The following is a 22,916-nucleotide window of genomic DNA, read 5'->3' as shown; positions in this document are numbered from 1 at the left end:
AATCATTTTTTTGTCTTAGGAATGCGACAAATAAAATAAAAAATATTATTGAACTCAAGTCTCCATGGCATGAGTAATCAATAGAAAAAAAGTCATTTTGGGAGTGAACTACTCCTTTAATAAGTTGATAAGCTGAACCGTACCAGACAGTTTTTTCCTGTGTTTTCTCAGTTTCACACGATGGCTCTAAACATAGCTGGGCTGGTAGCAGTGTTGCTCTTCTACGCCCTGATCCTGGGGATTGGCGTCTGGGCTTCCAAGAAGTCTCTGAAGGAGGAGAAAAAATGTGTGGGACCCAGGAGCGAAGTCACCATGATAGGAGGACGCAACATCAACATTTGGATTGGCATCTTCACAATGACAGGTGGTGGAATCCAGGTTCAATCTGTGAATATGAAATAAAGGGGGGGTCAAAGCCCCCTGGGCACGGTATGCGCTGTGCGTTGCATAAACGGAAGTGGCGGATGTGCTGCGATTAAGGGAAGTTATGTCATGCGGTGCAGGTCTGTTTACATCCCCCAACGAAACAAACCTAAATAGATTGTAGCTCGCTCTTAATAGGTGTAACTTTGTCAGAATCCATGTTCATGTTTAGATAGTGTTGCAACCGTTAACTATGAAAACCGGCACATCTTGTCCACATATCCGCGTATCTCTGTAGGTCACGCCTGACACGGTGGTTCCCCTGACACATCACTGTGACATCACAGGTCTATGGGTTTGCTGTGATGTCAGGGGAACCAATTTGCCGCTCTGACATCACGCTCTGGCTTCACTGTGATGTCACACTAACAGGATCCCTTTTATGCCCATATATGGGTTAATATTAACTTAATATTGATGTCATCAATATTAAGCCCATATCTAACAGGGCTTCATATGGGAATGCCCATATATGGAAGCCACATCGGCCACATACCACACTAACAGAATCCATATATGGCCATGACAGATGGCCAAGACAGCCCATATCTGTGTGGCTGGTTCTACAGACAGACAGGGATCTCCATGTATGGGCATAAAAGGGTATGATGTCAGATGTCATAGACATCATAGGACTTTCACATAACGAATAACTGAGTAAGCATGTTTGGGCCCTCACAGCATATCTCCATATACAGTACATGGATCTCCATATATGGGTACCAGGGGTCTCCATATATGGGTAACTGGTTCGATATACATCAGAGGATGTTGCCCTGAGGCGTCTATTATGGCGTTTATTATGAGCGCAACCGAAGGGGCGGGAGAAGTATAGTAGAACAGTTTGGTAGTAGTGCAAGGTTTCTTCCTCACAGCAACAGTGTGTGTGTGTGGGTGTGCGTGCGCGTGCGTGCGTGTGATCATGTGTGAGTGTGTCTGTGTTAAACACAGGCCTGTTAGACTAAACCAGGGCTACTCAACTTAAGATGGCTCAGGGGCCACTCTGCAAAATACAAAAAGTCCAAGGGCCGCAAGCTAAAAATGACGGCCCCATTTTGGACATTTAGCCAATGGTTTTGGAACACACATACATGAGTATAGTCTAAAAATGAAGGAAACGCACAGAAAACAGACACATTTCCATCTATAAGGCCAAACCTCATTGAACAAAAATATTGTCATGGAATGATTAAGATTAATTTTGGATCTAACAAATTAGCAAAAGAAGTCGTCTATAAAACAAGTCAAATATGGTTTCCTATAGTGGTTTTGGAGACAAACTGAAAAATGACAACAGAAAATAGACAGGTTGAATAGTGCTGGACTAAACTATGTTATAAACTGTGTTAAAGGGATAGTTCACCCCTTTTTTCCTGCTCCATTACTCACCCCATGGAGACTTGAAATCATGATTGGCTATGGACGTAAACACAGACCCAGACAAATTATAGGCATAGGAATTTGAGCTGGGATCGGGCTAATTTTTTCAGTCTGTGCCGAATCCGTGTCCGACATGGACGCGTCTGTGAAAAAAGCGTGCGCGGACGAAGAGGCCCGACCCTTATATTTCTCACCGCTTTTCCCCCTCCTTTCTTTTTCTTTGAGGAAGCCACTGATTTACCCGGTAACAGGTAGAGTCGCCGAAATGAAGCTCGCCGAGAAACGGGGGGTGCGTTCGGAAATGCACACCGGGTGTGGCAACGGTGCGCTTTTTCAGCCTGAACTCTGAAGGTAAACTTTCTGAAAAGCAGCAGTTGCTAACCATGATGTTTATAAACTAGGGTAAATTATGGCTATAGTCTTAATCTCACAGTATCATAAATGTTAATGCTAGCAACAACAAACATGTAAAGTAGGACACACAATCACAGTATGCCTTCTTCAGTATCAACATGAATTAATATTCTAATATTCTATTATAATTTACCCTAGTTTATAAACATCAATAGCAACGTTAGGTTAGCAACTGCTGCTTTTCAGAAAGTTTACCTTCAGAGTTCAGACTGAAAAAGCGCACCGTTGCCCCACCCGGTGTGCATTTCCGAACGCACCCCCCGTTTCTCGGCGAGCTTCATTTCGGCGACTCTACTGGTATTCATTTACCCTGACTGACCAGCAAACTTGTTCTAATGTGCAGTGCATGCAGCTTGCCTGCTTGTTACGATTATTGTGAATAGGCTATTAAGCCACACTGTGGCTTGTGAAAGTGTTTAAATTGTACGTTGATTATTAAATAATATAAATGATATACGTCTGACTGCAGTGACTCGCTGCTGGGGCTGCACGCTCATCCTGCCAGTTTCTGCGTCTGGAAAATAGCCGTTCTGCAAGCTCACAACGCGGCGCGGATGCGAAGTGCTGTGAGCTTGTAGATCAGCCACTTTTGGCACGGAACACGCCATGATGACGGAGTATAACCCAGGATTTACTTGATGTGTGTGTTGTACAGACGAGGCTTGCATAGTGCACTGCACACAACCGTGGCAAAATAAACGTCCAATTCAAGGGACGTACAGTAGTGGGGAACACGGCGCCAACAAGCAGCGAGCTCCCTTCAGCACAACAACCTGTTTACCTCAGCGTTTGGGACGTTTTCCATGCTTAGAGTTATGTCTCCATGTCTGCAGCATTAGCGCGAGCAGCACACACACAGTGCCACACACACAGGAGATGTGCGCTGCATGCATCCTCAGAGAGAGTGCATGATATGTCCGACCCGAATCGTCCGACAATTAATTATGAAAATGCATCCGGCCCGAGCCCGAACCCTCGGGTTCCGACGGGCCCCACAAGTTTTCGGTCAGGTAGCCCAGCTCTAATAGGAATGCTAGAAAAACAATTTTTTGGGGTAAACTATCCTTTTAACTGCTTTCTCTTCCTCCTCAGCCACCTGGGTGGGAGGAGCCTACATCATGGGTACAGCGGAGGCCGTCTACACTCCCTCTCGAGGGGTCATCTGGGCCCTAGGGCCCCCCTCGTATGTGTTGTCATTCCTCGTAGGTAAGAGGCAACGTGTGTATATTCTTTCCATTTCAGCTGTAGGCCCTCAATTAGCCCTATTCACGACCCGCCCACTCAGCATCCCCCGGGTGCTGAAGTCCCGTTTTGAAGGGGTAAATCCTACTATAGCCAATAGAGTTAGCACAGAAATCGCAAATTTAATGCAATTTCCGAATAGTAAAGTATAAAATACGGCTAGCATGATCAAGAACACAAGATAGTAAACGGCACAAAGCATTATAATTTAATTTACCGTTAGAAATAACGATTTGTTGGCTTTAAGTCCAGTATAGTTTCCCCTTCTAAATTGAAGTCAGCACCCGGGGAAAACTGAGAAACGGAAGTAGGTGGGCGGGCCGTGAATAGGGCTAATACAAGCCCACAATGCCTTGTTGTGGCGCGAGGCGTTGTGAGCTTGTTGATCGGCTTTTTTCAAAATGTTTGCCCCTTTGCTCTTTCTTACATAATATGTAAGATGTGGCTTTTTGTAATACGTGGCTTTTTGTATTGTTTTCTTTTTTATTATTATTATTATAATTTGTATTTATTTTTATCATTGTTAAAAAGGTCTTAAAAGTCCTTAAATTGTCACTTTAGAAATGTGCAGATACCCTGTAAACCAGGGGTTTTCAAACCGTTTTGACTCAGGGCACCCCTGTAAACAACTTTTTTCCTCCACGGCACCCCTTTTTAGAATCTTACATCATATTACGCGACGTAAATATGCACATCTTTCCACATGAGATATGGCAGTCTATGTCACAGAGAAATATGTGTTTCCATCAGAACAGACTGGTAATAACTTTATATTTAACGTTTAACCACATGAACCCCAGCTATTCTCCCCTATTCTGGGGAGGGAAGGTTCATGAAAAAGATGCTCACAATGCGTCACAACTGGAAGAAGAACTTACTAAGCATATATAGTGAAGTGATATTGTTGAAGTGAAATTGATGAATTTCCAAATAGTATTCTGAGGCTCCCCTGGACTGGCATCACGGCACCCTAGGGTGCCACGGCACCCACTTTGGGAAACCCTGCTGTAAACAACTATAGACAGGGAGAACGCTGTAAAAACCTGATTAAAGGGTGTACCAAACTTTTCTCAATTGATTCCTATGTATTTTTTCCTGTAGAATCCATTTCTGCAATATACATTTTTATATTGTGCATAATTAATGAGACAGTTAGCATATATGCTAATCATCTCATTAATTATGCACAATACAACAATATACTTTGCAGAAATGGATTCTAGAGGAAGAATTACATAAGGATCAACTGAGAAAAGTTTGGTAAACCCTTCTATCATTTTTTGTTAGTTTTTTTCCCCTGTTCTTTCTGCCCATGTGTCAAATTATTTGTAACATGGGTGGAAATGTCCAATTGAAATGTGTTGTATTGTGCATAATTAATGAGATAATTACCATATTTAGAAATATGCTAATTTTCTCATTAATTATGCCCAATATAAAAAAATATATTGCAGAAATGGATTCTACAGGAAAAGATACATAGGAATCAATTGAGAAAAGTTTGGTACACCCTTTAATCAGGTTATTACAGCATTCTCCCTGTCTATTACTGCATGTTGGTTTTGTTTACTGTTCAGTGAGAAAACATTGTTTGTTGTACATTTAGGCTAATAATGGCTGGAGGAGTCTAATCTCTCACCTTCACGTTGTGTCCCGACAGGAGGCCTGTTCTTTGCTAAACAGATGAGGTCCAAGCGCTACGTGACGCTGATGGATCCCTTCCAGCATCGCTACGGCAAAGTGATCACCACGGCCCTGCTGCTGCCCAGTCTGCTCAGTGACATCCTGTGGGTGGCCTCCATCCTGGGCGCCTTGGGTCAGTCATGCTTAACCTGCACGCCAAATGACGTCATGATGACGTTATGATAACGTCCTCCGGTGACTCCGGAACTAGGCCAGATCACAGCCCATATGGCAGACATGGGCAACTGGCCGCACCTTCACTCAATGTGGCCCTCAAGTTAATATCAGAATACTGATATATTATTGGTTTCAGCTGTTACAATTCCAAACGTGCAAACATGACCCGCTTTAACTACTTCAGTCTATATTAGTAGCCTGGTATAGTAGTATTAAAATGTCTTTTTTTTTATATGTCCAACATATTTGTATTTAAGTTCATAAAGTTAACATGAGTATAACTAAATGCATTTCATATTAAATCAAAATGTTACATTTCAGGATTCCAATTAAAAAATAACAAAAAATAATTCAGGATTCCAATTCAAAAGAAGCAAAAATAGCCGATCTACAAGCTTCTCTACGAGCTTGTAGATCGGCTATTTTTGCTTCTTTGTATGAAATATAGTAGAATCACAAAGTACGACATAGCAATATGCATTGAGGCCCTCTGGAGTGAGTGTGGAAATATAGTGGCCCTCTCCATCATTAAAGTTGCCCACCCCTGCCATATGGGGATGATCTTGACGTCATTACCAGGACGTCATATGGACTATAGGATTATTGTTTGTAATGTTAGTTGAAATATGAGCATATAAGGTTATATTCTGACATATCTGACTAGTTATGATATTTATCTGGCCTCGATTGGACCCTCTCTGATTAATCCAGGACGTCCGTTTTCGTGGGCAGGATTTATGTTGGTTGAAATCAGGTGATATTCTAGGCCAGATCTGATTAGTCATGGTTTGACTTGACCAGTGGTTCTCAACCTTTTCTTTTTTAAAGATTTTGTTTTGGGGCTTTTATGTCTTTATTGGATAGGACAGTAGACTGACAGGAAATGGGGGGAGAGACGGGGAGTGACATGCGGCAAAGGTCGTCCGGATCGGGAATCGAACCAACAACGCCGTCAGGCATCAATGCCTATGTGGCAATGCCTACTGTATGTGGTATGCGCCTGGACCAGTAGGCCAGCGGGCGCACCCGCTTCTCAACCTTTTCAGGCAAAGACCCCCAAAATAATCATATTTTAATCACTATTTTAATCTAATACAAAAAAAAATATTACAAATAAATGAAAAAAGTTATCGAAAAAAACATGGCCAGCTCATGTATTAGGGGCGTAGTAGGAATCACCAGTAAAAAGACAGGTGTTTTTGATGGGGAGAGTGTTTTCTGCTGGTGTTTCAGTCCGAGTGTATCAAAGGATGCGTTCGGAAATGCGCACCGGGTCTGGTTAGTGCGCATTTCTGAACGCACCCTTTGATACACTCGGACTGAATCACCTGCAGAAAACACTCTCCCGTTTTTGATGAATTTATCATGGTTAAAATAATGACCGATAAAACAAACATCAAATATCTAAATATTGAATCAAGCAAATTAAAATCTGTCCAGGGTGTTCACAAAAGACTGATTAGACGATGAAATGACCAAAAGTTTTTTTCTGAAAGTGGAATATCCCTTTAAGTGAAACATATGAGTACTTTTGTGTGTTGTTTTTCCAGGTGGGACAGTCAGTGTGATTCTGGATCTCCATTCGTCCTACGCCATCGTCTTGTCTGCAGCCGTTGCTATCACCTACACACTACTGGGAGGCCTGTACTCTGTAGCCTACACCGACGTCATCCAGCTGCTGATCATCTTCATCAGTCTGGTGAGAGCACAATGGCTAGCGCAGTGGTTCCCAAACCTTTTAGCGCAGGGGTCTTCAAAGTTTTCAGGCCAAGGACCCCTTAGTTGAGAGAGAGAGATGAAGCAGGGACCCCCACAACCTTTTTCATAGATTCCATATAGTTTCATTGTTTGACAGCACAATCATCATTGTATTTTGGTTTCATGTCAATTTGTATTTTCAGATATTTAACCACTTGAACCGTCAATACTTAATAAACTTGACCTTTCACTATGTACTTAGTCTGCTCTTTTTCCCCTCTACACCAAACCTCTTTGCCAAAAATAGCCGATCTACAAGCTCACAACGCCTAGCGCTGCGAGGCGTTGTGAGTTCTCAGAATATGGACGCTAGGGTTCAAATTGTTAATATATAAAAAGGAGAAAAAGGTTTCTATCACACAAGATTTGGAGGACCCCCTGTAGTAACTCTACTCCTGTTGAAGACCCTTAATTTAGCAGTAACCCAAAAGATGCTATTCTCAAAAGATTTTTATACATCTGCTGGTATAGTCAAGAGGATGATGTTATGTAAAACACAAAGATTTCCACCTTTGCAGTCATTTTCCTCTGCCACTCCCAATTCTTCTCCGTTTTCCTTTGCCCAAATCCTCTGTTTGTTTCTATGTTCCTTATGGGGATCAACTGGGTGTAGTAGACGTTTCTATTCGTAGACTAGATCTATCTATCTATCTATCTATCTATCTATCTATCTATCTATCTATCTATCTATCTATCTATCTATCTATCTATCTGAGAGTGTTGAGGACTAAGTGCATTCCACAGGGTTGGGAAAGCAAAAGCTCAATGGCTCTAGCCTCGTAAAGCGATTGAGAATTGCAGGAATAGTCTGGTTTACGAGGCTACTATGGCCCCAAGTACGGTGGTGTACAGCATGTGAATGTCAGGTCATAGCTGAGATTCATGTCATAGCAGAATGTGTAGAGACTGGTCTGTGTTGTAAAGTAATTAAGTAGATTTAAGTACTGTACTTAACCCATTAAGACCTGAGGCCGATTCTAAAAATGTCTCCTAAATCATTGGTTCTCAACCTGTGGGTTGGGACCCCAAGGGTGGTCCCCAAATGATTTTGCGGGGTCCCCAGATGATTAACTTATCTGCACATTTCTAAAGAGACAATGTAAGGACTTTTCAATATCTCTAAAATGAAAAATTAAACATTGGCAAAATTGTCCAATATTAGAGGCAGAAATTGTGAAAATAGACTATCTACTTGCTCACAACGCGAGGCATTGTGTGAGCATGTAGATCTGCTATTTGAGCTTCTAGATCTGCTATTTTCACAATAGAACCTTGTTATACAAAATGTAATTCCTCAACTCTTAGTGCTTGTCAGGGTGGGGTGGGGGGTGGGAGTCTCCACTCCCCAGTTAAAATATGATTATCTTGGGGGTCACGGCCTGAAAAGGTTGAGGACCACTGCTTTGGGGTATAGCATCAAAACATTGGTATAATCAAAACTACAACAGTCTTCTGCAATTTGATTGGCAGAAGATTCTAATGACGTCACTGAAACTCACCTTGACGTGTCATCAGGTGAGTTATTTAGAATAACTGGAAGGAAATGCCCAAACAAGGCATTTCCTTCTTTTACTCCAAACTGCAATCGGATCCCTATTTTCACAATGTTTTTTTTTTTGGCAAGTTTTGGTAAATTATTGCGACCGTCAGGTCGCACTTACTACCAAAACCTCCACCGGCTGTCTGTCCGTCCGTCTGTCCCTCCGTCACACGTCACACGTCACACTTTTGCCCTGCTCATATCTCCGCAACCGTTGCCCCGATCCATGCCAAATTTTGCACACATACTTCTTGCCTGCCAAACTACAACCCCGGAGCTCCAGGGACCCCCAGGTCCCTGGGGGACCCCCGGGTGTAAAAAATGACCAAATGTGCAAAAATGACCAAATCACCACCCCAGCGGGGCTGCTCACGGGGAATTCCCGGGGACCACCGACTCCTGGTGCTCCAGAACGGATGCAAAAGGGGTGATGCCCCCAGTGGAGGACCCCCTACACTGCAGCTCACATAAAATGTCGTAACTCGGGCTAGGAGCGTCCGGGAGAACCGGGGCCGGTACCTATTCGTCCGCCTCGGTGGCGCGGAGACCCCACCCCTCATTTCTCACATGGCCCTCTTCTAGCGCCACCATGAGGCCGATTCTTGCAAAACACATTTTTGGACACTGCTCCTACAATTTTTGCCCTAAAATCATGCAAATCGGTACACAGTATGTCTACACTCATGTCATCGACTTGGATCTGTCCCATATAGCGCCACCTTCAGGCCGATTTTTTCAAACACATTTTTGGACACTGCTCCTACAATTTTTGCCCTAAAATCACGCAAATCGGTACACACTTGCTCTACACTGATGTCATCAACATGGATCTGTCCCATATAGCGCCACCATCAGGCCGATTTTTTCAAACACATTTTTGGACACTGCTCCTACAGATTTTGCCCTAAAATCACGCAAATCGGTACACAGTATGTCTACACTCATCTCATCAACATGGATCTGTCCCATTTAGCGCCACCTTCAGGCCGATTTTTTCAAACACATTTTTGGACACTGCTCCTACAGATTTTGCCCTAAAATCACGCAAATCGGTACACAGTATGGCTACACTCATCTCATCAACATGCATCTGTCCCATATAGCGCCACCATCACATTTTTCCACACTTCTACACATGTTGGCCTAAAATCACGCTGCGACCTGACGGTCGCTTATCTCCCGATTAGGGAGTCTTACTGGTGATAAGGGATGGGACGATACGCGATATTATCGTTTATCGTGATAAAAAACACTCATGATAATCGTATTGTGGTGATTTAATTTATCGTGATATCGTCCTCCGTCATGCACTGGGATCAATTCACCTTTTATTTGCCGAGCTGCATATCCGGTACCACTAAAACCCTCTGGTAAAAGGTACTTATAATATACGTACTTGATACAGTCTTTTTTTCACTCTATCAAATGTCTTTGCCAAAAAATAGCCGATCTACAAGCTCACGACGCGTCACAACGTTGTGACGCGTTGTGAGCTTGTAAGATCTGCTATTTTTTGGCAAATGTTCCACCCTAAGATAATGGATTTTGATTATCGTGATAATATCGTAAAGCGCGATTTCTTTTGTCACAATAATCGTGATATGACATTTTCATATCGTCCCATCCCTAATTATGATACATTTTGTAAAGTAATAATAATAATTACCTGTATCCTCCCACGGGGGAATTCAGTTTCAGCTTACAAAGAGCGCAGGGGAGGGGAGCAGTTAGGGGTTAGGTGTCTTGCTCATGGACACTTGACACATAGTTGGAGCTGTAATCGTACCTGGGACCTCCGGAGTTCTAGGCATGGACACTAACCATTCAGCTATGGCCGCCCCCAAATAAAGTGGATAAGGCAGCGTTGGAGGTGCACTTGGTGGTGAACATGATTATTCTTTGTTGACGGTTTCCTTTGTTCTTCTCTATCTTGCCTTTCCCAGTGGCTGTGTGTCCCCTTCATACTTCTACACCCATTATCATCATCCTCATTATCCTCATCTAACGTGACCCTCACTCTTCTAGACCCGCCGGCCTGGCTGGGGGAGCTCAAGACGGAGGAGGTTGGAAAATGGATCGACGAATTCCTCTTATTGGTTAGTTGTTGTTGTTGTTGTTGTTGTTGTTGTTCCCCCCAAAATCCTATTCATGTACAGCAAACAGTGAGCTATAGGATTCATAACAAGAGCGAGGGACCCTCTGAAGGACTGCCTGGCAGCTGAGTCCTCCCAGGGACTGCACACTCGCATGGAACTACTCTGTGATGTGTATATCGTCAGAAACCTCATATCTCCAAGTTTCAAATTTGCACGTTTTTTTTTTTCTTCGTAAAGTAAAGCCCTGCTTCACTAGCCTGGCGGGGCCCGACGTCATACTGCGTTCATTCACTCATTCCTTCCACAGTATAACGTCTGGCCTTTAGCCTATTGGCAGCTTGAAAAGTGGGCGGGAGTACTTGCCTTGACAGACAGACTCCTCTAACCAATCACCATCTCTCAGCCAGTCGGAAGAACGGCAAACAAACACGTCTTTTCGGCCGATAAACTCCACTAGCGCATCCTCCGTGTTGCTTTTTAATTGTTGTAATTGATTACAACTCTGAAATAACTGCACTTATTGCTTGTTTTATGGTTAGAGCGTTAACTGTTACACTTTTTGCATCGCGAGGGCAGCCATTGTTGTTTTGAAAATGCTGCAGCAGCAGCAGCATGCATCTACGTCACCGTCTACACATGGACCAATCAGGGAAATCTTTTCACTTGTTGTCAGGAAGACTACGTTTGTTGTGCGGAAGCATAGTGCGGAAGCAGTCACTGATTGGCCCAAATCACAGAATAATCGGTATACTCGCTGCCAATCAACGGAAGTCCAGACGTTATACTGTGGAAGGAATGAACACAGATATAGCGTCGGGCCCCGCCAGGCTACTGCTTCACCACACAAGGCTGTCGCACAGAACTAGTGAAAATAGCCTTGTAGATCTAGGGGCGGCATAGCTCAGGGGTAGAGAAACCGTTATTAGAGCACGTAGGGTTCCCAGTTCGAATCCGGGCTCCCCCTGAGTTAATGTCGAAGAGTCCTTGAGCAAGACTCTGAACCCCTAGTTGCTCCCGGTGAGCAGGTTGGTGCCTTGCATGGTTTCCTCTGCCACCGGTGTATGAATGTGTGCGTGAATGGTTGAATGCAATGCACAATCTATGTAGAGCGCCTTGGATAAAAGCTCTATATAAATGCACCATTTACCATTTTAGTTCACTTGTAGATCTAGTTCACTAGTTTAAATCATTTTTTAATCATAAATGCAAAACAAATGTTTTGGACATGCAATATGTTTGTATTCAGGGCAGCGGTACTACTCTATTTGATGAGTGCGCTCTGTGTGTGTGGGTGCTCTGCAGTGGTGTAAAGTAACTAAGTACATTTACTTAAGTACTGTACATAAGTACAACTTTGAGGTATTTGTACTTGAGTATTTCAAAATTCCAATGCTTATACTTCTACTCCACAACATCTTGGATCCAAATAAAAAAAACTTTTACTCCACTACATTTATTTGAAAACTGTAGTTTCTAGTTACTTAATTTGCAGATATAAATTATAATATACCACTTATACCAATTATAATATAGCCCTATTTTATACCTTGGCTATTTGAGCTTGTAGATCTGCTATTTTCAAACATTTTGTACTTTCACTTTTGGTACTTTAAATACATTTTGATGCTAATATGTGTGCGTGCCCGCCCGTGTGTGCCTGCCTGCGTGCGCGCTGCAGACCCTGGGAGGACTCTCCTTCCAGGCATTCTATCAAAGGGTGCTCTCTGCTGCATCGCCTGCTCAGGCCCAGATCACCTGCTTTGCATCCATGGTCTTCAGCTTCAGCATGGGGCTCCCCTCGGTCATCATCGGAGCGGTGGCTGTTTCTATAGGTACTACACACACACGCACACACGCGCGTGCGCACAGTGCAGTCAGATAACATGAAAGAACAGCCAGTTACAGAGAGCCTAAACGGCAGAACATTGTTACATACAGCATAGTTGACATACTTGTCAGACACAGCAGACATAAATCATGGGTAAAGGAAACAACGCCTCCTCCAAATTGAGCGGCTTCCTATTATGGCTGACACTGAGCAATACCTTGCTGACTGTTTGGCCCTCCTTTTGGAGAGGCCTGCCATTTGTGAATACCAGTCACTTCGCCAAAAATCCAACTCGCCAAATCTACTTGCTAGGACACCTCGCCAATGAGCAGGGTTGTCAACATTGGACTGTCAGTCCAGGAGAATCCAGGAGATATTTTTTAGGGGGTGCACGGAACTCCCCAACAGGGGTCTGGTGGTCCTCCCCCCAAAACTTCTTAACAGATATATATTTTCCTGTGTTCTGTTGAATTCTGTGCATGTTTGATACTTTTATCAGGCTTGCTTTACTAGCATGGGTGCAATTTCAGCCTTAAAATGCTAAATGGAGGTGTACAAATTTGATGACTGAAGCAAAGTAGGACATCCTTAATAATGACTTCTCATCTGGGGGTCCTCCCCCACAAAATATCTAACATGGTAGATGTAATTACCAATCATCCTGGCGTATCCCTCATCTCTCAGACTGGAACCAGACAGAGTATGGTCTTCCACCTCCGTTTGAGCGCGGGGAGGCGGGGAACGTGCTGCCGCTGGCCCTGCACAACCTGGCCCCGGCCTGGGTGTCCGTGCTGGGCATCGGGGCGCTGACCGCGGCCGTCATGTCCTCCGTGGACTCTGCCATGCTCTCCTCCGCGTCCATGTTCACCCAGAACATCTACAAGAGCTACCTCAGGAGACAGGTGGGAAACCCTGCTTCATGTGTACTCAGTGGTGGAAAGAATTTATGGACTTTTTACAATAGCTCCAAAATGACAAATTAAACATTGGCAAAATTGTCAAATATTAGAGGCAGAAATATAGAATAGATCCACATGCTCACAACGCCTTGCGTTGTTACTTTCACAATAGAACCGTGTTATACAAAATACTCTCTCTTAGTGCTCGTCAGGGGTGGGTGGGGGGGGGGGGGGGGTCCCCAGTTAAAATATGATTATAGGGGGGTCGCGGCCTGAAGAGGTTGAGAACCACTGCTTTAAGACACATAAAGCAAATACTCAGATTTAACGATATCATTATCATTATGCCATCATTATGTAAGTAAGTAAGCCTTGCCGAGCCATGAGGCCCATATGACTCGGCCGAGCCATGAGGCTCATAGGGCAGGAGCCTATCTCCTGTTTCTGTAGCGTGAGGCAGCTTGATGTACAAGTACATCCCTGGACATGACGCTTGATGCTGAGTGCCAAGCAGGGAGGCACTGGGTCCCATTTTTTAGAGTCTTTGGTATGACCCGACCGGGGTTTGAACCCCAATCTCCCAGTCTCAGGGCAGACACTCAAACCACTAGGCCATCATTATGTAATAACATGTAATAACAAGTATTTTCCACTCTCTCTCTCTCTCTCTCTCTCTCTCTCTCTCTCTCTCTCTCTCTCTCTCTCTCTCTCTCTCTCTCTCTCTCTCTCTCTCTCTCTCTCTCTCTCTCTCTCTCTCTCTCTCTCTCTCTCTCTCTCTCTCTCAAGGCGTCGGAGAGGGAGTGTGCGTGGGTGATCCGCCTCAGCGTGCTGCTGGTGGGGCTGGCCGGCACCGGGCTGGCCTTCACCGGGGAGGGAGTCATGGCCTTCTGGCTGATGAGCTCCGACCTGCTCTACTGCATGGTGTTCCCTCAGATCATCTGCGTGCTGCACTGTCCCTTCGCCAACGGCTACGGCGCGGCCGCCGGCTACTTCCTGGGGACCTCCCTGAGGTTCCTGAGCGGGGAGCCCCTGCTCCACATCCCCCCCGTGCTCACCTTCCCCGGCTGGAGGGAGGACGAGCTGACGGGACACATCCACCAGTACTTCCCCTTCAGGTTAGGGCTGGAGAAATACTCACATTCTTTACTTAACACACGGGTGACTAACAAGTCATTTTGACCGATTTTGAGATCGCAAAGTGCAATAACTCTCAAGACATACTCAAGACATTATGTTCTCGTTTTTTTTCCCCTTCTGAAACGTTTCCTAAGTATGAAATAATGTACCATTATACCACTCTGACTGTTAGTTATCGGTCATAAAGACAGGTCTCACCCATTCCTCCCCCTCCCAGAAGCAAGGAGAGAATTTCACACCTTTTGCGCTCCCCATTTGAGAGGTCAATTGAAATGCTAATTCACATTTGGAAGACAATAGAACCCCCGCTGGCAGCAGGGGAGGAGGTGTTGCTCTCCTGGGCCAAAAGGGAGAGAATTTACCTGTCAATTTGACTGATGCAGTCAGAGTGGAAGTGTATCAATACTAGGGTATTCGCGAATAGTGATTTCTAGTATTCGACCTCAAAGTATTCGAATAGTCGAATATTGAACAGGAAATATATATATATATATTTTTTCATCCAATAAAAACGAGCAATTATCGGTCTAGTAGTGACAGTTGCATTAGCTGGCTCTTCCTCCATCATGACATCGAGTTTGCCGGCTGGCCGCTGTTTTTCCCACTGGTAATTAGTTCCGGGAGACGAAATGTGACGCATGAAACCAGTATAGAGCATTAATCAATTCATCCACCAGGGGCATTGACAACTCATTCTTATGACTTCCTATCTAGCCAAGCTGTATAAACCATGAATAAATAATAATTAAAAAAAAAAAAAATAGAAAAATAAGCGAATATTTGACTTCGGTTGAATTTTCAAGTGCAGAAAACTGCTATCAACATACATGTTGCAGAACAATAACAACTCCAATAAGGTCCTTCTGTAAAATCAACACTTATATAACTTATATTATCCCCCTATAGTATGCTTAAATACAAAATGTTTTCTTTTCTGGCCATAAAGTTAATTTTAGACGTGAGGTGGGGGGCTCTGAGTGTTGTATGGAAAGTAGGTTTTCAACATCTTTAAAACGTGTGAGCTTGTAGATCAGCTTCAAGGAGAACTCCGTAAGGCAGCGGACTTTACGTTAGCATTCGTGATAAGATTGTTTATCGTGATACAGCTTGGAAAAAAATATTGTGATATTGTATTTTTTCCATATCGTCCACCCCTACTTCAGGTCTCTGATAACGCTGCTCACCGTGCTCACCATTCCCTCGGCCTCCTGGCTGGCTCGCCTGTTATTCACCCGCCACGTGCTGCCCCCTTCCTGGGACGTCCTGGGGGTCCTGACGGAGGCTGGGAAGGCTGGGAAAGGTGTAAATGGAACGGGGAGAGCGGAAGTAATCCTACCTCCTGCTGCTACTGAGACTACTGACAATCTGCTGGCTGCGTCCTCCACCTCCAGCTGCTAGGAGGATGGTATAGAGCAGAGGTCTTCAACAGGGGATTTTTGTTCAAATATTCTGTTCATTTTGAATAGCTTGTATACATGATTACTGTGCAATTGACGGATTGTTGATAGTATTGACATTGGTTCTCAGTTAATAATAGTATGTTTAGAAATGGTAGTGGTGTGGCCACCTTGTGACCTTGCTCGTTGTACTTTGTACATGTATGTTTTAAAAAAAGAAAATGCTGTTGCCATCAGGGAGAAGATACAGAACCTTGAAGTGGCACACGGTTTGGTTTAGCAGGAGTTTTGTCCCCTCGGCCATTGCTGCACTTAACAATCTGCTAAACAATCGCCCCGGTCGCTAAGATGGTTTTGCTGTGCATAGTGGGGTACTGATGATCTGCCTTTGTGATATGTTTTGTTTGTGTTGTTATATGGTCATGTGTTGTTTCTTTGTTTGAACAGACTGCGAAGACAAATTTCCCTTCGGGGACAATAAAGATTATTATCATTAGCCCTGACCCTACGAGGTGGTAGGGGGTCCCTGCTCTATCAATCAGTTTGGGGCTCCCTGCTCGATCTCCCCATCAGTTTGGGGGTCCCTGGCCTGAAAACGTTGAAGACCCCTGGTACAGAGCCCAACCCATGCTACACAGCTCTTTATTCCAATCCGCATTTTGGAGACTACTAGAACTGGACCACCGATTACCCATGTTTTCCAATGTTTTGTAAGAAAGAAAGAAAAATGGAGAAATCTTGGATTTAATTAAAGTTCTACTAATTATACAATGAACAAGCAATAATAAATATAAATAAAATACTGTATACACATAAACTGAAGTTAATTTTATTTAAAAGCTTACAAAAAGGAAGGGGTAGAGAATTGCTATAGGTATAGTAGCGTGATAGATATGTATTAGCATTAGTTTAGAGATGATACATAGATATATAGTAGATGATAGATATTATTACAGTAGTTAGGACATAGATATGTAGTTAGCATTAGATACATAGATGATAGATAGTAGACTAGAGATATAGTAGACTATAGATTAATATTAGAGAAATTATAGAATACTAGATTATTATTAGCGTAATATTAAATTACTAGATTATTATTAATAATACGAGTAATACTAGATTATTCCAGTGTCTTTTTTTGAGCGGTGGTCACACCGTCTCCCTTAGTGCGTGTAGTACCCCCACCCCACACACACACACACACACACACACACACACACACACACACACATAACACTTGTGGGTTATTTATATATAAACCAATTTCTGTGTTGCTTCTGTTGGGTTACATTTCTGGGTTATTTTTTTCAGAGCGACAACCCACCACCCCTCCTCTTTTTGAGCGGTGCTCCTGGAACAAGAGCTAAGCTCCAACAACTGGCTTTGGCCGGTTTCCAAACTGGTGGGAAAAAAGTGTTCGAAAATGTCTGAGGGTAAAGTATAGTTGGGGCCAGGGACGTGCTGGGCCCCTGATTCAGCCCGGGAAAAAGAGTTGGAGAGGCCCTCATTGCGCGCTATAGAGAGAGATCTCTCTCTATAGCGCTGCTGCTACTCAAAGATTTGCCATTTCAGATCATGACAGACAAGCCAGTGCATAGACATATAAAGGTAGACGCCTCCTTCGGCTAGGGGGCGTATGCATTGAGCAACTAAGGGAATCTTCATGGCTTCCGTGTTCATTGCTTCCGCGTGCGTCACACATACGGAAGTCGGTAAGCCAATCAGAGGCAGGTGGGGGCTGGTCTTTACGTATGCAGCCTATAAGAACAGCTGAGCAGCGCAACATCGGAACTGGCTCTGTTGAATTGAATTGTGGTCCTTGGATAAGTCACGGAAAAGACACGCTGTGATTGGCCAGTAGTCACTTTGACTGACAGCGTTCCCTTAGTTTTTTCAGGAAGTCCTGACTAGAACTTTTGCACATCACCCCAATTAACTGCAGAGGCGAACGAGGCATCTAGCTCTTTATATCTGTGAGCCAGTGGGCCAATTACATTTGTTATATTTCGTCGTTGTCGGGTGGAAACCTTGTATGTCCAAAACCGTTTGTTTCGTATTTATCATTTTTAAAATGATTTAAACTAGTGAAAACAGCCGATCTACAAGCACACAACGCCTCGCGATGCTGTTTTCACTACTTTTGTGCAACGGCCTTGTATGATGAAGCAGGGCTTTGCTTTGCGAAAAAAATGTATTAATTTGAAACTTGGAGATACTGTACGAGGTTTCTGCCCGACAGTGACGATTTACTTTGTTGGCCGCCCAGCCCCCAAAATGGAACGAAGGCCGACATTTTATTTTAATTTTTTTCCTAATGGCCGGCCTGGACCGGCCGGGAATGAACCGGCCGTTCGGGAGTTGTCCCGCTTTTCCCAATGGCCAGCACGTCCCTGGTTGGGGCGAATCCGATACTTCCTTGATCACGATAGCAAAGGTCCGTTTCTCAGTGTTTTTGTCAACTATGAAGGTTAAATAACAAATTGAGCTCCCATGTCCCTTGCAAAAATGCAAAAATGCGGGCAAAATGTTTGACAGCTAGGGTAATTTTCAATCTCATTCACTTACTATACACCATACTCTAAAGGAAAAAAATGACTCCCAAAAGAATCTGCTTTAAGTGGGATGTGAGGGGTCAAACTAGGTGTTTTTAATTATTCTGAAATCCATTGCAAGCATTTGTTTTGCACGAAAAACATTCCTTGGGCTAAAAACGGCCAACAAAACTATGGTTTAGTGATGAGTCATCACTTTTCACAGTCTTTTTGGGTATCTTGGCACAAACGGCTCAAAGTTTGTTGTATGCCCAAGGTGACATTGGCCAAGCTTTGCAGGACGCGCTGTGATTGGCTAGTGGGACCCTTGATGAAATTAACTCAAAAATAGCAACCCTCACTTCACACTAAGTGTGATTCTTTTTTATTACGATAAATTATTGTGGGCTCGCTGAAAGCGAGAACACTATGTTATCTTCATTATTTATAAATTAAGTTCTCCTCAAAAATGACGTAACCTATTATGTAACCTATTCTCCTCGACAGGACAAAGGCAGTAGAGTCAAGTTCTCCTGGACAGTATAAAGAACAATATAAAAGATGAGGTGCAACCAAAGGGTAGCTCTTCATGCCCCTACAAGGTGTTACATGCGAGCCCACACTGTTTCATAGGAACAGTATTTCTAGTTTGATATATTATTCGCGCCAGCAGAGCGCACAAGTACTACTCTGGTCGACAGTACAAAGGCAGGGCCTTTAGCCAATGAGAGCGCACCATTCTTGGTGCCAACTTGCCCACCACATACATACATACAGCACCAAAGGTACTATTGCATGCTCTGTTGGCTCATAAGTAGGCCATGTATGGCCACGAGTGCACAAGCCGCAAGTTGGCACCTCAACAGAGTGCAGTCTAGTTGTGTGGTTTCCTAAAGGGCAAAACACTGATATCAGCTGGAGTTTACAAAGTAACATTTAGCCAATGAGGAACCAGCATTTTTGTGACATCACCTTTATGCAGCTTCATCATTGGCTAAAAGCAGTTTTTTTTTCTGCTTCATCATTGGCTAAATGTTATGTATGATGTATGGTGACGTATACCCACAACATCAAAAAGCTGTGTTTGTTGCTTCGTCATTGGTTAAATGTTACTCTGTAACCACCAGAGGATTGGTCAGGCTTCACATGACATTTTTGCCGTTTCCTCATTGGGCTAAAAGTTACTCTAAAATGCTTTTCTTGCTTCCTTATTGGCTGAAATGATACTCGTTGACTTGAATGGGTAAATGCAATGGGCAAATGGCGATCAATTGTCCATATTAGGGATTGGGTTTTTATGGCGATCAATTGTCCATATTAGGGAGATCAACAGACTGTGGCTTCCCTGATTGGCCAAATCAAACCATCAGCTTTGCAGATTGGCCAAGGTTCAAATGACGTTTGTGTCAACAATATAACTAGTAAGGCGAGTAATAACACTCCATTTTACACAGGAGGAGAGCGTCAAGTCCATTTTGATTCGCCGTGGTGCTGGTGTGTGAGATGCTGCGCTGGGCGGTATATCTGAAAGGAGGACCAAATAAAACCCTTCATGCTGCTGTGGCAGTGCGACACAAGGTGTACTCCTTTGGGGGGTACTCTATCGGGGAGACCTACCAGTACAACATGGGCCAGATTGATGTGCATGTCTTCAACTCGGTGTCTTTGCGCTGGAAAAAGTTGCCCCCCCAAAAGTTAACTCAGAGCGGAAAGATTCCCAAAGAGGTTCCCTCCACGCGTGTGTGCCACACAGCTGTGCTGATAGAAGATACCATCTACATCTGGGGGGGAATAGTTAACATTGAGACGGAGGAAACCGGAAATGGGGTTATTACCATCAGTGGGAATAAGTGCAATATACTTTATGCATTTGATGTGGAAAACCACAGGTGGTTCAATCCCACAGAGTACATCTCTAAAACTGTTCCAGAGGCGAGGTGCGGACACTCAGCCTGTGCCTTGGGGAAGGTCATGTACATCTTTGGAGGATTCAATCTCAAGACTGGGCGCACCAATGACATCTACAAGCTTGACACCACCTCAATGGCCTGGTCTTTAATTAATACCCATGGCCCTCCAACGCTTGTTTCAGATTGCCATTCGGCCACCATCATTGGGACAAAGATGTTTGTATACGGGGGTCGAGGGGACGAGGAAGAGACCAATTACAACACCATCAGAGTGTTTGACACAGAGACCAACTGCTGGCTGAACACACCTCCGACACAGTTCCTTCCAGAAGCATGCAGGGGTCATTCTGTATTTGCCTACAAGGGAGAGTTGTACATATTCGGTGGTGAGAACTTTCCTCGGGACCGGTCCTTCAATGACCTGTGGAAATTCAACCCAGAACGCTTTTCCTGGAAGAAGGTTAAGCCCAAGGGGAGAGGCCCATGTGCAATGAATTCTAGAATGTGCTGTTGCATGGTGGGAGAACGTATCATCCTCTTTGGAGGATACACCCCTGATGACCTGTACATCCTAGACTTAAGTCCTAGTCTGAAGACGTTATGCAAGCTAGCAGTTATCCAGCACGGTCTAGAACAGTCAGAACTGCCACACGACATCAGGTGGGAACTGGCATCCATGACTGTACCAGCAGCACCAGAAAGAAAAATCGAGAATCCAGAGCCAGGAGACAATGGAACAGAAGAAAGGAATTCATATAGAGATGGAACAGAAGAAAGGAATCCATATAGAGGGCGTTCTCCCATAAGCGAGTATGAGAGTGACAAAGAGTGTTAAATAACTGCCCTTCATTCAGATGGGAAAGAGAGCAGAGCACATGAATGTGCTCAGTGATACCCAGTCCTCACCAAGAACTAAGCAGAACAGAAGCTCTCTATTACCAATGAACCTGCGCCAGGCAGACATGGCTGCAAAGAAGATCTCTACGAATAGAAACTTCTACACCCAGTTGATCCCCATAAGGAATACAGAAACCAACAGAGGATTTGGGCAAAGGAAACGGAGAAGAAATGAGAAGAATTGGGAGTGGCAGAGGAAAATGACTGCAAAGGTGGAGACCTTTGTGTCCTTTGTTATGTTTTTTTTTATTTTTTATTATGATTTTTTTTGCTGCTAGAACTGAAAAAGTGCTCTTCCGAGACCAAGCACAGGTCTCTCTGCCAGATCAGGAATGGTAATGAAAAAGGGTCGCATGATTTGTTCCTCAACTTAGTGGAAATGTGCGTGCAAGGTTTCAGTGCAAGAACGCAGCGTTCGTGATTTGAGGCAATTTGTTCAAAACATACCACACCTGCAAACTTTAGATGTCAGCCAGACGGGCCAGGGCCCTGGCTTGACGGGCCAGGGCGACAAAACTGACTCAACTGACTACAAAACTGACTCAACAAAAACTGGAAAAGTCCACCCTTCCAGTTTTCCGTCGATACTGGCCGATAGGCAACCGATGCTTTTCGACGGCAATTGTGGGAGATTCGGTGCGGTTAAAACCTGCCTTTAGACAACCAATCGCGATACAATATGAAAAATCACACCCAATGTGAAGTGAGCGGTGGTCATGCTTGCATAACATCTTCAGACCAGGATTTAAATCTAGGATGTACAGGCTATGCTACACACACACGTTTTGCTATGGCAAAACGCTGAGGAAAAAGGCTACAGACATACGACATATGACATCACTAGACAAACATGATGCTACGCACACACATTTTACTATGGCAAAACGCTGAGGAAAAAGGCTACGGACACACGCACAGCCACTTATAGGAGCGGTTTGCACCGCTCAAAACCGGGCAGATCCGTATCTCCATCATGGACATGACCAAAAAGATGTCTAGTGATTTGTGTGATATTTAGATAAAATCTGAAGGACTAATATAAAAGAAAATATGTTTCACATTCTGACTTTTTGTGCACACCAGACAGTTTGGCTCGATTTTGAAATAATGGATGGATATCTTTCTATAACATCGCAAAGGTAAGCTTTTAAGCTACTTTGATGGCAGTTTAAGACATCCTACCGTGGCAGTCAGAAGGACTTTGCATTTGTTAAATAAATTGATATTTTATTTTTGCCCACTGGCCGGGTCCCTCTGCCTGCCATTTGCAGGCTAATGGATACAAACACAAACACAAACATTGGGCACACGTGAGCCGTCCCATCGCCTGAAGGGCTGGTCCCTTCTGATTGATTTAAAAACAGACAGTCTTGCGTTTCAGACTGAAACTTCAAAATAAAATGCCCCAAAAAGCCTAGGTCTTTAACCACTGAGCCACAAAGAAATAAGCCATATTGTTTTAAAAGATACAAGCTCACAACACATTACATCATGACATTTTGAGAGATTGCAGATCTGGTATTTTCGAAACATTTTTTCAGAAATGTTTCGAATGTATTTATTTATTTACTTCATAATAATAGGCTAATAATAATTAGGAG

General features: G+C 43.8%; 2 protein-coding genes across 2 annotated transcripts; both read left to right on the top strand.

Moving 5' to 3' along the window:
* Positions 1 to 180: 180 nt before the first annotated feature.
* LOC308290246 (high-affinity choline transporter 1-like) lies at positions 181 to 15,975 on the top strand (the record flags this gene model as incomplete). Its single annotated transcript, XM_080732021.1, has 9 exons — positions 181 to 364; positions 3,310 to 3,423; positions 5,120 to 5,275; positions 6,870 to 7,018; positions 10,561 to 10,680; positions 12,392 to 12,545; positions 13,226 to 13,443; positions 14,227 to 14,555; positions 15,741 to 15,975. The coding sequence occupies 9 exons, from the start codon at positions 181 to 183 to the stop codon at positions 15,973 to 15,975; spliced, it is 1,659 nt and encodes a 552-aa protein (XP_080588147.1).
* A 4,036-nt stretch (positions 15,976 to 20,011) lies between these two features.
* On the top strand, positions 20,012 to 21,253 carry LOC308290245 (kelch domain-containing protein 3-like; the record flags this gene model as incomplete). The annotated part of the gene is made up of 1 exon (XM_080732020.1): positions 20,012 to 21,253. The coding sequence occupies one exon, from the start codon at positions 20,012 to 20,014 to the stop codon at positions 21,251 to 21,253; it is 1,242 nt and encodes a 413-aa protein (XP_080588146.1).
* Positions 21,254 to 22,916: the final 1,663 nt, after the last annotated feature.

This window comes from Nannobrachium achirus (genome assembly GCF_963921795.1).
Source record: "Nannobrachium achirus genome assembly, chromosome: 8".
Taxonomy (NCBI): Eukaryota; Metazoa; Chordata; class Actinopteri; order Myctophiformes; family Myctophidae; genus Nannobrachium; species Nannobrachium achirus.
This window is presented reverse-complemented; position numbering and strand designations above follow the sequence as displayed.